The sequence below is a fragment of the Trachemys scripta genome, chromosome 1 (assembly GCF_013100865.1).
Source record: "Trachemys scripta elegans isolate TJP31775 chromosome 1, CAS_Tse_1.0, whole genome shotgun sequence".
NCBI lineage: Eukaryota > Metazoa > Chordata > Testudines > Emydidae > Trachemys > Trachemys scripta.
Genome location: NC_048298.1, coordinates 157,689,055 through 157,704,125, shown reverse-complemented (window position 1 = coordinate 157,704,125; position 15,071 = coordinate 157,689,055). Strand labels below are relative to the sequence as shown.

The 15,071-nt window shown below is 41.6% G+C and overlaps 1 protein-coding gene across 2 annotated transcripts in view; it reads right to left on the bottom strand.

The window, feature by feature from the left end:
• Nucleotides 1-15,071, bottom strand: part of NECTIN3 (nectin cell adhesion molecule 3) — a 123,377-nt gene that overhangs the window by 85,255 nt on the left and 23,051 nt on the right. For both annotated transcript variants that reach the window (XM_034790849.1, XM_034790838.1), the window contains exon 2: nt 6,328-6,666. In XM_034790849.1, the coding sequence (XP_034646740.1) occupies nt 6,328-6,666 (339 nt within the window). The remainder of the gene's footprint in view (nt 1-6,327; nt 6,667-15,071) is intronic.

The following is a 15,071-nucleotide window of genomic DNA, read 5'->3' as shown; positions in this document are numbered from 1 at the left end:
GTGGGACTCTTCAACCTACTCCAAGTAGATCTTGACTTAGGCAATTTGTTTAATTAGCTCTTCAAACCACCTGGCACAGTTTGTCAGAAGTTGGGGGAGGCATCACAGCCTCATCTGGTGAAGATAAGGAGATATTAGTTAGCAGGGTGTCCTCCCTGTATGCTTTTGCCTTCGAAAAGACTCTTCCTGTGCTTGAGGCAGAAAGAACAGAAGAGCATCTCCCTTGGTGATCCTCATGAGAAAGGCAAGGAGCTCTTGAAAACTGTCGGGGACATGGATCCCAGAGAACGCACTTTTCGTTTTATCACTAAAAAGATCGGCTTCTTCGAAAGGGAGATCCTTGATGGTGTTTTTGACTTCCCTCAGGAAACCACAAGACTGAAGCCACGAGTCCCTGTGCATCGTGAGTCTGGTGGCCAAGGAATGGGTACTCCTGAGGGCATTCTGTGCCAAAAAATTAAAAATTCTGCAAGTTTTATTTGTCAATAAATAAATGCAGAGGCTTCAGCATGGCAGCAGGGAGCAGAGACCACTGGCTGCATGAAGGTGGGAGATCACCCTGCAGCTCCCCGACCCTCCAGACAGACTCATTGGTGAGGCTGCACCTGACCCAGAGAGCACAAGACCTGGCCCTGCCCCTCTGCCCCAGGTGTGGGGCAGGCAGGTTCAACCAGGCAGGATCCAAGTGTGGAAGGGATCAGTTTTGGGGGATACAGATATGGGGTGAGAGGATTCTGTATGGAACAATCTGTGTGCAGGCAGCTCAGTGGGGAGTGGGTGTCTAGATTCACAGAGGCTTGTTGGGGGGAGTTCCAAGTGCAACTCTGAAGGGGCTTTCAGGTGAAGATGGTTGGGGCTCAGCAGAAGGATCTGGGTGCTGGGGGAATAGGGCTTGGTGGGGTGGGGGTTTGGGTACAGCTAGTTGGGGGGAGGATCAGTGGCCTGGGAGTCTGGATGGGGGGGCTCAGGGAAGCTCAGTGGGGGATGGCCTGGATGCAGGGGTAGGGGTCGAAAGGCAGGGGATCTGGGTGCAGGGGTCTCCAGTTGCAGGGGGTTGAGGAAGTCTGGTGCGGTGGGGTTCGGGTATGGAGAGCTAGGGGGGTTCTGGGTGTACAGGTGAGGCTCGGAAGGGGTGTCTGGGTATGGGAGGTCTGGATGCACAGGGGTTGGGCGGATGGGGGAGCAGCTCCCCGTGACCTCCCCCACCCACAGTTGAGGAACAATGGGGTCAGGAAGCAGGGGAGCATGCTAAGCTTCCTGCATCTGGGGGAGGTTTCTGTGGGTGGGTCTGAGACAGCTCCAGCCATTCCTTGCAGGGGAAGAGAAAGTCCTGTCCTCTCCTGTCTCCAGCCCAGCCGGGACTAGCAGCTGATCCCAGCTCAGGGTTGAAACCACTGGCTAGGATGTCTCCAGCCCTGTGGTGATTTACCTCTCCACCGGCTGCCTGAAATGATGTACCTGTGCAGCTAGGGAGTGGTGTGGGACTGCTCTTGCAGCTTTTCTTTGCTTCCCTGTCAGAAAGTCATTTTTCTGCAGGGAAGCAAAGAAATCTGCAGGGGACATGAATTCTGTGCACTCACACAGAATGGGATGCAGTGTCAGCTGGAGGGCCAATTTTGCTACTAATTTTCCTTCATTCACTAAGGGCTAGAGCTGGGTCTGGTCATCTGCAGGGCACTTGTACTTAAAACTCTGCCAGCCTACTGTACATGGTGAAGTTGTACTTCGCCAGCAAAGCCTTGCCTGCAGGTGCTGACGTGCCCACTCCAAAGCCACCTGAATGACCAATGAATTAGAAGCCAGGTGTGTGAATAGGAAATTGGTCCCTCTAGCCAACACAAAGCATTGTCTCTTGGCTCTTTTCGGAATGGGGGCACCCAATGCTGGTGTATGCTTAATGATCTGGGCTGGTTCCAGCACGGCCTTGTTTATAGGAAGGGCCACATGTGCAGGAGACTATGTTGGGGGTCCTGGAATTCCTCCAGTGGAATTTTTAAGTTGGTAGCCACTCTCTGCAGAAGTTCTTGGTACCACCAGTAGTCATCTGGTGGAGAGAGCAGCAAAAGGATGACCACCTCATCTGGTGATGAGGAGGCTCCATTTGGAACTGGCGGTACCGATTCCACGTCTTCCTCCTCATATACCAACAGAGCTGGTTGGCATGCTGAGGCATGATAGGATCCTTGCAATGGCAGTGGTTGTCTGTGGTACATGCCCCATGGGCTCCAGTAGGGTCAGAATGAGGGGTCCATCCAGCTGGGAGGGCCCATGGGGAAGCAATACCAGGCTTCTCCGGAGACGGGGGGAGGAGGAGAATGTCATAGCCAGGCAGATAAGGATGCTTCGGCTGCATGTCCAGGCTCCTGCACAGCAGTGGATATGTCAATGGGGCTACGCCCTGAGACTCCTGAGCTGGATACTGGTTCGGTCAGAAATGGCAGGACTATCCGTACCAGAGGGCTTGGTCCGATGGACGGGAAAGGGGCCTCTCCTGCAGCAGGAACAGCAGTTCATCCTCAGGTGTGGGAACATCGCAAAGAATGGACGGACCCATGAGGAGTAGACACTGCAGGTATAGCAGAAATACCTCCTCTGGTGTTAGGAAAGTTTCTATATCCTGAGTCCACGGGGTGCCTGTTGAGACTCCAAAGTGACCTGGGTCAGCATGCTGGCAAGGCAGCATTGATGGAGCATCCAGAACGATTCTTGTAGACTGATGCTCTAAGTGTCCCAGTACCGAGGTCACCACTGGTACCAACAGATCCCGCTTCTTTGCTTTACCCTCCAGCACTGGTACTGCTGGATCCAAGTGCTGCGTCTCACCTGACCTAGTACAGGTAGGGGAGTGAACTAATCTCTTGTAAGTAGTCCACTGTGTGGGTCTGCTGTTATGCCCATAAGAGTGTTTCTTACTCTTGTGGTGGAGATTGTCCTCAGGCTTCAGTGCCAGCAGCTCCACACAATGGCTCGTGCTCAGAGGGGCACTACAGATCAGTGGAGGCCACTGTACAGGGCAGTCTCCTTGGCCAGGATCAGAGTGCACCAGGGGCCTCATTACCTCTTCTATAAGGAACTTGCAGAGATGGGGCTCACTCTAGTTCTGGGTTGGAAGGCCTTATAGATACCACACTTCACCAAAATGTGTGCCTCACCCAGACAGAGGCACCATTAATACTCGTCGCTAATGGAAAATGAATGCGCATGAGAGAGACAGTTCTTGAAGCCTGGGATCCTTGGCGTAGTCCCCAGATGACAAGGGATTGTGTTCCTTGACTAGGGAGATGTTTACTACACTAAACTACACTATGAAAATGACAATTATTTACACATGTGCACCCACTTGTGGAATACACATAGGGATGGATCATCACTCCAAGAACTGTTGCTTTCTGGGTCTGAAACACCACATTGCCAAAAAAGTGAACACCTTGGATAATACATCTTTCTCCATCTTCCATATCCTTCATCTTAACAGCAATACCTTCCATCACAGAAATTCAAGAGGTGAAGAAAAGCTACAAGACAACACAACCGTGAATAGAATTGCTCAAAGCAGTAAATATATACAAAATGTATATAGAATTTATTGTTCACGGAGATCAAACAGAGGAAATAGATATATATATATATATTTTTTTTACAAGAGAAAACCATTCCTTTTATATTTATCACTTATTTTCTAAAATCCCTTACAGTTTTAACAGTTTTTAAGCTTTCTGCTACATTGAATACTACTAGATGTGTGACTTTTTTTTTCTTAACAGGACTAAATAGCTCAAGTCAAAACTCAATTGTTTGGTAAAATCCAGTTCAAGTGAGGCAACTAACATTTCAAGTAGGCAAAACACACTTCCTCAAGAAAAGTATCAAGATTGAAGTTAGGAACCATCCTGCTCAAGATGAAGCCTACAGGAAATCTGAGGAAGAAAAGGAAGCATGGGAGAGATTTAAATGCTAAATTCTTGAGAGAAGGGCTTGAGGGGCTATACAGTGCAATGTAACCAACTCACCTAACAAATAATAGCAACAAGGCACTATAAATTAAAGCTTAGACAGTAATAGACTATTCTGCAGTCCACACAGACATGGGGAGAAAGGAACAGATCTCAGTAATACATCAAGACTTGATCAGACACTGCATTCCCGATGAATGGATGGCACCTATTGATAACTCATTTTAACACTTTCCCAGACTAAGAGCAGCAGCTAAAAAATTGAGAGACGCAAGTGCTTATCACAGCCTGTCTGGAAACTGAAGTAGGATTCCTGATTTAAGACAGGACTTTGGAGAAGAGCTCTTTGTCTGACAACACATGGTCATACTTTAACTCCACCAATATTTAAGGACATCTCACTTTACTGGTCAAATCAAAGGTTCCCAAGTTCACACCTCCTAAATACCTGCCCATCAGCTACAGGTTAAAGTCAAAATGTAGCATGACCTGTGTCAGGTCTAAACTCAAAACGTGTATTGTTCTTCATGTTACTATAGTCCTGGAGACTTTCTACCCACACAACATGTGTCTCGTGGGTATTACACAATGCACCATCTAAGCCACAATCACGGTCTTCTCCGTCCTTACAATGACAGTCTGAAGGGCAGAGACCTTTCTGATTGCCCTTACAACAAACAATTGCTTCATATCCAACTATTTTTCAAGGTGCCCCATTCCTCCCCTCACCAACAGAGGCCTGCAGTTGACAAGCAATTCTTTTGTGCCTTACTTAACATGGAACGCTTTACTCATTCAGCCTTTTAAATTAATTATTTACTGAAGAAAAAAAACTGAGAAACTAGAAACATGTTGCTTCAAATCCAAGCTGTAGAAAATAGCATCACACAAAGAAAACTATAGTCCATATTTCACAGAACCAGTTCTATGACTTACTGTGCTAGTAGAGTAACTGGGAGACAAATACCAACTCAAAAAATTAATTCTAGAGCTATGTTACAGTCACTGCCACACCAAACAGGTCCCTGTGTATTAAAACTAGCATGAATCTCTAGTCAGAGTTTTAGTTAAAATTACTAATCTATAAGTAAACTAAACTCATTTTAACCATTGTTCATGGCATTAATATCAAACAAATAAGAAAACATAAGAATGTGGATTAGTAAGACAAGGCTCCAGTTAAGTTTTTACTTCAAGCATTTTAAATACTCAATTGGGGGGGGGGGGAGGGAAAGAGGATGAACAATTACTTCATATTTGCTGGAGTGCCCTCCCTAACCCTTTAATGAGCCATTAAGTTTCTTTTTAAAATAGTACACAGCAATTTACTTATTTCACCATCCAAAGCCTTCCTACAGTCATTTAGTATCTCATCAGATCAATACACCTGGAACATCCTTAACAAAGCTCCTTTAAATCACATATTGATTTTTCCATTCAAGTCAGCTATATTATTTATTCAAGATTTCAGGCCAAACTTTGTTAAGTTCGTTTTTTGCCTTTAGTTGAATTGTTTCTAAAATTTGAGAAGAAAGCTTATAAATAAAAATGCTTGAAATTTCTCCCATTCATGTGCAGTTTATTTTAAACATGCTAGAATGTTAAAGTTTGTTTTTAATTAACTGCACTATTTTAGTAAATATTTGTCAAACATTTGACATAGCAGCAATTTCATCTCAGCTTATTGTAACCCATCAGAGAATCTCTTCACTCAGCAAGTACTGACCAGTATATTAATTCCATCACTTAAGGTTTATTTTCTCCTTCTTGCACCTAAGGCCCAACTGTATTACCTACTTTTTTTTTTTTAAATGCACACACTATTCTCATCTTTTGGATTATTTGACAGAGTGCTTTGATTTTCTGATTTAAAATATGTAAGTCCTCCCCAAATCACTAAGAATGACTTTGAATCAAAAGGCTTGTAGAGCTCTCGTGGATGTGACTACATCTACCAAAAAAACTTCACAAATCAACTAATACTGCATTACAACACCTGCTCAGTGTTGTCTTCTAAGTCAGCCAAGAGGATTGTTAAAGTAAACTTGAGTCAGAAGAATGCGTTATATACTTTTGTAAGTCACAGCATTAAGAAATTTGATCACTTCCTTACAAAGCTGGAGCCCACTAACAATATTTGAAACATTTGTCAAATCCCACTAGTGAACTTTCAGTGTAGAGTAGGAAGGTAAACAGCCAATCAGTTCAATGCAAGACAGTGTGCTGTCGATTCAGACCCCAGCTTGCCACACATGAAGTCTCCAGGTAGCCAAGTCCTATGAAGTTTGTTTTGCCTTTTTTTTTTTTTTTTTGGGGGGGGGGGGGGGGTGGGGGTAAAAAAAAAAAATCAAATATTATTAAGAAGCAAACATACCCAATACAGTTACAGTTGTTGATGACTGAGCATTTCCTAGTGGGAATGTAACTGCTTTGCATACATATTCTCCTGAATCAGAGAAGCTTATATTGTTTAGGATGATAGTTGCATCAGTAAGTGAGTAGTTCTTAAATGACACTCTTCCTTGGTATTCTCCTTGAACAGAAAACCCATATTCAGGATGATGAACAGCAATGGTCTGTGTACTTTTACCATGTATCTTCTCCCATGAGATTTGTGTTATTGTTTCATTTATTTCAATTATGCATTTCAGTGTGACATTCTTCCCCCAAACTGCTGTTACATGTGGATCAACCACTGGTCCAGCCAAGGCACCTAAAAACAAAGAAATGTGATGTTAGTTGAATTTCATCAAACATCAAATCTAAAGGCACGTATTTACCTTTAGCTATAATTTTTGCATTTCATTTAAAACCTTAATTTATTAGTCTATTGCATTATACTTCCCTGGAGGCAGGTTTTAGGGACTGATGCACAGAACAGAAAAACCAGCTCCTGGGTTCCCACGCTGAGCAATGTATTTCATTACCAACACGAATAACTAGATTTGGCAGAAATTGATTTTTGTTTTTATAACTGAAGAATAATGTTTTTTTTTAAAAAGGCTTAAAGATCAATTTTAATGTTCATATTTGCATGAAATTATGACGGTGTCAGGACAATTATATAATGAGTAGATGTTGAAATTTAAACATTTGAAGCTTTGTAACCATTAAAAAACAACATTATTTTGACATGTGACTAACAAAGTAAATATCCTTAAATCAAACTTTAATAAGCTTAAGCAGCATTTTTATTATTTTACCTATCCATAAATTGTAATATCAGAGATATTTGTGTCAGTCTGTGTCTCTATGGTGAAATCAATGTTAACCAACCATTTACGGATATTAAAAAAAAAAAAAAAAAAAGAGTGCGAGTGAAGCGTCCAATGCCATATGATAAGTCTGTGGCCAAGTCAGACATTGAACTTTTGTCATCCACCACAAGACTTTTCTCTAACTTCTATCTTGTCTTAGTGTTCAGGGAAGCTCCTAACAGGAAATAGCCAGTCAGAACTGTTACTATCTTATCTCAGCTACAGTCTGTCCTGCTTTCACTCCCCATCCGTTTTCTTCTGCTGAATACTCATCTACACTAACAACTTTCACTCCACCATTCATCAGCACTTAGTCCCAATCCACTGTTTTACAAATTAGCTTCGAGTGGGCCAGACACCTCACTGCTTTTATTAAAAGTTCTACAATATTTACAACTTCATCAAGTGTTCAAGACCAAGACAAGTAGTTTTAGAAATTAAGAACAGAGCTCATCCTCAAGGGCCATACCAAATCTGTGTGCGTCTGCACACAGAACAGCGTTTCTCAAATGCGGCCACCAGTGGATTTTTTTCTTTTGCAGCCACAACAGCCTACATAGCACAGGCAGAGAATGGGGGAGGCAAAGCAGTGGCCCCTCCCTGTAGCACCCAGCTGTTTCTCTTGAATAACTGTTACCAAGGGCAGTGCAATGTGCCACCATGGGGGTCACGCTGGTGCTGCCAGAAGGGATCGGTGCCCTTCACCATGAAGCCCCCTCTCCAAGCAGCTCCTCTGGAGACACGTGGGGCCACTGTGCATGTCCCTGGAAGCGGCTCTCATCAGTGGAAGCGACTACAGTGATCAGTCACCGGGACTCTCTTCTGGCAGCTCCCCGGCTCCCGCCCACCCAGCCACAGGTAGCCAGTGAAATCCCGGCCCCACTTCCTCGGGGTAGGCTTTCACTGAAGGGCAGTGGGAGGCAGGGATAGAGAGATGGATGTGTCAGAGTGGCCCCCAGCAAGAGTTGACACTTTGAAGCCATCAAAAACAAATCTAGAACATTAAAACTAATTTAAAGTGCATTGGAGGGATCAGCCGTTTTTTATTTTTTCCCGTTTTTAGGCATTGTATGCAAACTGCAGTGCATTCTTAATATCTGAGCTTCAACTATTTAAAGCAATCAAGCACCCTATAAGTTACTGCAGATGTATTATAGTTATCAACTCAAACCAAGGACAAAAATTTAAGTCTTTAAGTCAGATTTCAGATCCAGTACACAAGCAACACCAACTTTCAATTTCTGTATATGCTGCAGTGATGGTTATGAAGTTTCAAAATAAGCAAGCACTCTAAATGAATCTAGGCTCTTAAGGGTACTGCTAGGTGTTAAAAAAATATGCTAATCTACTTTATGCAATATGCTGTAAACTTTCTGAATAAAGACTTACTCCTATTTTTTCCTGGGTTACCAGGAACTATTTCACAAGGGAGTACCTGAAATTATCAGTAATGTTAATTCAAGCTCTCTGATTCCATGTTACCAAGTCAATCTCATGGTGTAGTCTAAATATTTCATTTCCAACAGAAAGTTATAGTGATGCCTATTCAGTTAGAGAATCATCATGCCTACATATACCTGTACAATCTCATAGTCAAGTGTTTTGTTTCAGTATGTGTTCTCGTTCATGTGTAATGCTGCAGTACTAAATTTGGACTCAATTGATTTTTTCTGCCTTCTTGCTGTTTTTCTACTAGCAAACCCAGTATTTGATATTTTTGTGCATAGACCTTACATTGTAGCTTTAACATCATAGTTTGAGTTTCATCCGTTATGCATTCACTAGAGTCTGTGACCTAACTCTAAGCTATGACTGCATGGCTAGTTTCACAAGCACTACAGAGCAAGGTTTATTTATTTATTTATTTTTAAGCACCTGGCTTGACTGAGGATTGTGGCCAACCACACACAGTTTGAGAGCTTGGCTGCTGCCCACGTTGGTGATAAATTGCTAGCTTTTCCAGTACTGAAGATAGCCTTCCAAATGTGATGTCTATTAGCAAGGATGCAGTGGTGTCTTAAGAAATCTGTAGATAGCACAAAACTTGGACTCAGAGCACTCAACTATTGTTACTCTTATTCATCTTATTCAGTTTGAGTGGCAACTCTCATGACCAATCACTAGATTTGTGTCCAAAATTGTTTAATGGCTCATTTTTGCCAAGAGACTGGATAAAAAAGAACAGAGCTGTTGCAAGAAAAAAAAAAAAGGGGGGGGGGGGAACTGCCAAGAAAAAATACCAGTTGTCCTGAATAGTAGTATATTTTCCCCAGTAAATGATGCTGAATGCCAAAGTAAGGTAATGAGCGCTTAAGACTTACTATACATCAAGGCCCTGTTTTCTACCGGAAATAGTTATGTGAAAGCCTCCCACTGACATCAAGGCAACTTTCATTGGGAACTGAGGGGACCGTAGCCATATATTTGTACTCTGTGTCCATTACAGAAAGACTATTTTTATTCTTTACACAAGATGTTTGACAACCATGCTATGCAGGATTTCAAAATGTGAGCCTCCCAACTTTGGTAAAAGCAGTGCTTAACACCTCTCAAGTAAGGCTACTTTTACATTTCCAAACAACAAGCTACACTGAAGTTGAGTTAGGATTATGAACACCCATCAGTAACTCTACAGATAAAGTAATGTTCTAATTAGATCAAAACCACTTTTTACAAACTCAGAAAATACAGTTATGGTTTAGCTTCCAAAGTCCAAATGTTGAATATAAAAAGAAGCAGATAAGGCATTTTTAACTGACTCTTTTCTTCCCTGTAGTGATAGCAAGTAATAATCAAGTACCTCTGGTTTTCATTCATTTATTTTTAATGTTTTATTTTATGACAGTGCGCAAAACCTCTATCAGTGTTGGGGCCACTGTGTGGAGAGTGCACTAAAGTGGGTCAGACGATCCCTGCCCTAAAGGGCATCCTGTATTTAAGAATATGATGGCAGCCATTTTGACAAAGCTCACTGCAGAGTATTATTTGTCAGTCCCCGCTGAAGGATAAACTTTCAGTCATGAAGAACAAGACTACTAATCATTAAAAATCTTCAAGTGAAGCCAACACAACACTTTGAACTGTAATTTCATCCTAAGTATGCTACGTCTGTAATGCCCTTAGGAGAATTATTTGGGATTTACAGCAGTGTGTTTTAGCAAGCTGTATAGGATACACTTTAAAAGTGAAACTTTGCTATTTGTAAAGCCTCAAAAAATTCTGTACTTATCTATGCAGAACGACAATTTTGGGGTATGAAATATTGTACTCAGTAGCTAAGCTGTTGACTTCCTGCTTCAGTACCAAAAAGTCAACTCAACTTTAACTTCTGAATTGCAACAGATGCCTCCACAATGCAATATTTTGTCTTAAATGTTAGCTTTTAAGCACCTAAGTAGATTTTAAGGCTCTCCTTCATTAAAGAAAGGATAGCTTTTGAAAGGTTCAAGTGTCAAGCCGAAATTTTGGCTTGGGAATATTGCATTTACAGTATGCTGGAGATAGTAACAATTATTACCTACAAGGAACAAAGTCGCTCTTTCCAGGTGACTAAGAAGCCCAGCAATTTCCCAAGTGGCTTTTTTCTTCTCATACCCAAGCCACATTGCAGTGCTTCAATATAAAGTCTTTTCAAGCAGATAGAAACAAAAATACTCCAGCAGAGAGAACATGGCAGAAGTTTTAAAGTTACTTCACCCTCATTTGTGTTGAAAGACAATGGAAGGATTTTTTCCTACCCATTATGTTCACTTCTCACAGATTTTATAGTGGCTCTTTCAACTTTATACTGCATTGTCTAGAACAGTGCTATTAAAGTTAAATAGCCATTTTCAACAGATTTTCCTGCAGAGATTAAGGTGTTTGAAAACACTGACATTCTGTTACAGAAAAAAATCTAAGTGGTATAACAAACCAACCAAGCTAGGCTACAACAATCTAGAACATCAATATCCTTTTATATAAATGACACTTCTGAATCACTAACTTTTAGTGTTTCTTATTCCTCCTACAGGATTATCTGACCTTTTTTGAAAGTAATATTGGGCTTCAAAAAGCACTCACCTATTAACATTAAAAGTTTATTACTGTTCAGCCATGCCCCCTCAAACTGAAACAGATACCAAGGGGCTTGTCTGCATGGTGCTGTAATGCACACCAGAGGAATACAAAATCTAATGTGCACCAATTGACCTGTGTGGACTCCAGTAAAGCATACTAAAAGTTCCCTAGAGTGCATTAATGTAGCATGTTTCAGTCTTAGTTAACACACTGGGGAGCTTTGCGTGTGCGCGAGCAGGGTCCACATGGATCAGTTAGCATGCAATACATAGTATCAGGGGGTAGCCATGTTAGTCTGTATCTACAAAAACAACAAGGAGTCTGGTGGCACCTTAAAGACTAACAGATTTATTTGGGCATAAGCTTTCGTGAGTAAAAACCTCACTTCTTCGGATGCATAGAGTGAAAGTTACAGATGCAAATGGTGCACATAGGTGCACATTCATATTCACATCCCTCATCAGGTGCCCATTGCCACACTACGTAGACAAGCCCTCAGGCGTGCTGTGTTAAATTGTTTTGGTAGTATTGATGCTTTCATTCAAAGTGGTTACCACTCACATCAAAGTAAAGTATCAGCTATATGAGAGGTTTCAGAGTAGCTATATGAGACACTCATTTCTGAACTGTTTCCATGCGAGTTCAAAAGACAGGCAATTTAGCCCAAGCCCTGATTAAATAGTATTTCTATAGCATGTAACCTTCTCACCACTGAAGATACAGGGACAGTACTTCACTATATTTAGTTAGCAGGTTTGTCCAAGTTCTTTACACTGCATCATTTGACTAGAAATATAATCAAGCCTTTTATTAGGTACTGGTGTCTAAGAATTATTTATCATGTCTACTGGCAGTACAATATTTGATATCTCTGTTGGTTTCTCTTAGTAGCTAAGGACAAAGATTGTTCTCCAGAAGAAATTAATTTATATGACAGACAAAACCAAGTGCTTCTACAGAAGCATGTATTCCCTAGATCCATCTCTAAAGGACCCTTGATGTGTACTGGAGATAGACACGGGAAAACTATCTACATATTCGGAGTTAAAGTAACATTAAAGGTGCTACTGTTGTAAAGCAACTAAATTTTAAGAAACATTAAGTAGAAAGCATTCAAGATTTTTTGGGTCAGTGTTGCATCATACTTTCTGGAACTACAAGTTCAAGGTGCTGTTAAGTGTTTTGAGTTAAGTTCTAGGCTGACATCTGAGCAATTCCCAGCATAACCTTTGTCCTTTCTGAGGCACATTGCAAGAGCGTTGCCTATGCAAGATTGTCATGCTTCAAATGCATTGGACATTTCCTCACAAGTGAGCCAGCAGTTTTGAACATCTGGTAATTTAAGTATACAGAAGGCTGAAGTCAGCACTAAAAGATACAGACAACTATCATGACTGGTATCTTAAGTTTTAGCATAACAGAGACGTTCCAGTTAAGCTATGAGCAACAGGGTGGTAAAAGCTTCAGGAGCTTCGTTATCCCGACAAAATAAGGACGAGTGGATGACTTGAAAGTGGATCAAAGCTTTGATGACCCTGACTTATTACAAGTACACTGAATGAAGCACACTCCAGGCAAGTGGCACAAATTAGATTATTGATATTAAAATATGAATAGAAAACTTTTGACAGTAGCAGCCTCTAGGAAGCAAAGGGCAAAAGCACTCTACTGTAGACAATGAAGCACTTGCTTGCACATAATTAAATTTGAACAAAAAAAGTCAGCATGTCTTCATAATCAACTGTGTAACCGTTAATATACCTGGATATCAAACTGAAATTTAGTTTCTCTTTTGCTGTTTAGCCAAGGCAGAACAAAAATTTTCCATCTCAAGAATAGCTATTTTTAAAAATCTAGTCAAAGTGAATACAGACTGTAGTGATAAGTAGTACCCAACTAGTAATTTAGTGAAACTTGCAGATTAATCACACATTGTACATGCAGCTTTTTGATGCCAACAAAAAGGGATATGAAGAGTTGATTCCCCTTTAAAAGCTCTCTCACTTGCAATTTATTACCAATTTTACATGAAGGAAAACCTCTTCATATAGGTTATTTCTAAGTTATTGGAGTCTTAGTCGTTTATTATACAATTCATATTGGAAGGGATGATTAAAACAGCGTTTTTGTCTCCGATGAACAAAATATCATGAATAATGACAACAAGGAGTCTGGTGGACCTTAAAGACTAACAGATTTATTTGGGCATAAGCTTTCGTGGGTAAAAACCTCACTTCTTCAGATGCATAGAGTGAAAGTTACAGATGCAGGCATTATATACTGACACATGGAGAGCAGGAAGTTACTTCGCAAGTGGAGAACCAGTGTTGACAGGGCCAATTCAATCAGGGTGGATGTAGTCCACTCCCAATAATAGATGAGGAGGTGTCAATTCCAGGAGAGGAAAAGCTGCTTCTGTAATGAGCCAGCCACTCCCAGTCCCTATTCAAGCCCAGATTAATGGTGTTGAATTTGCAAATGAATTTTAGTTCTGCTGTTTCTCTTTGAAGTCTGTTTCTGAAGTTGTTTTGTTCAAGGATAGTGACACTTAAATTTGTAATAGAATGACCAGGGAGATTGAAGTGTTCACTTACTGGCTTATGTATGTTACCATTCCTGATGTCTGATTTGTGTCCATTTATTCTTTTGCGGAGGGACTGTCCGGTTTGGCCAATGTACATGACAGAGGGCCATTGCTGGCACATGATGGCATATATAACATTAGTGGATGTGCAGGTGAATGAGCCCTTGATGGTGTGGCTGATGTGGTTGGGTCCTCTGATGGTGTCGCCAGAGTAGATATAGGGACAGAGTAGGCAACGAGGTTTGCTACAGGGATTGATTTCTGTGGTGTGGTGTGTAGTTGCTGGTGAGTATTTGCTTCAGGTTGGGGGGGTTGTCTGTAAGCGAGGACTGGCCTGCCTCCCAAGGTCTGTGAGAGTGAGGGATCATTTTCCAGGATAGGTTGTAGATTGTGGATAATGCACTGGAGAGGTTTTAGCTGGGGGCTGTATGTGATGGCCAGTGGTGTTCTGTTATTGTCCTTGTTGGGCCTGTCCTGTAGTAGGTGATTTCTGGGTACCCGTCTTGCTCTGTCAATCTGTTTCCTCATTTCCCCAGGTGGGTATTGTAGTTTTACGAATGCTTGATAAAGATCTTGTAGGTGTTTGTCTCTGTCTGAGGGCTTGGAGCAAATTCGGTTGTATCTTAGGGCTTGGCTGTAGACAATGGATCGTGTGATGTGTCTTGGATGGAAGTTGGAGGCATGTAGGTACGTAAAACTACATCCACCCTGATTGAATTGGCCCTGTCAACACTGGTTCTCCACTTGCGAAGTAACTCCCTGCTCTCCATGTGTCAGTATATAATGCCTGCATCTGTAACTTTCACTCTATGCATCTGAAGAAGTGAGGTTTTTACCCACGAAAGCTTATGCCCAAATAAATCTGTTAGTCTTTAAGGTGCCACCAGACTCCTTGTTGTGTTTGTAGATACAGACTAACACAGCTACCCCCTGATACATGAATAATGACCTCATTCAAAGTTTGCTAGATAATGTAATCATTAATTTAGAAGCTGAATGTCTGCTACACATTAAAAACACTGATTAAACAGAAACACTGGCTTTATGGCTCATTACAACCATTTGTAACACACCCTACTACCTGGTAACCCTTAATTGCCCACTTCATTGAAAGTGGTCTCTTATAACAAGTGAACTCCTTATGCTTAACAATCTGTCCCAACTTGTATTTAGCTTAGACGCTCTGGTTACCTTCCCCAGACCTGAAGAGCAGCTCTG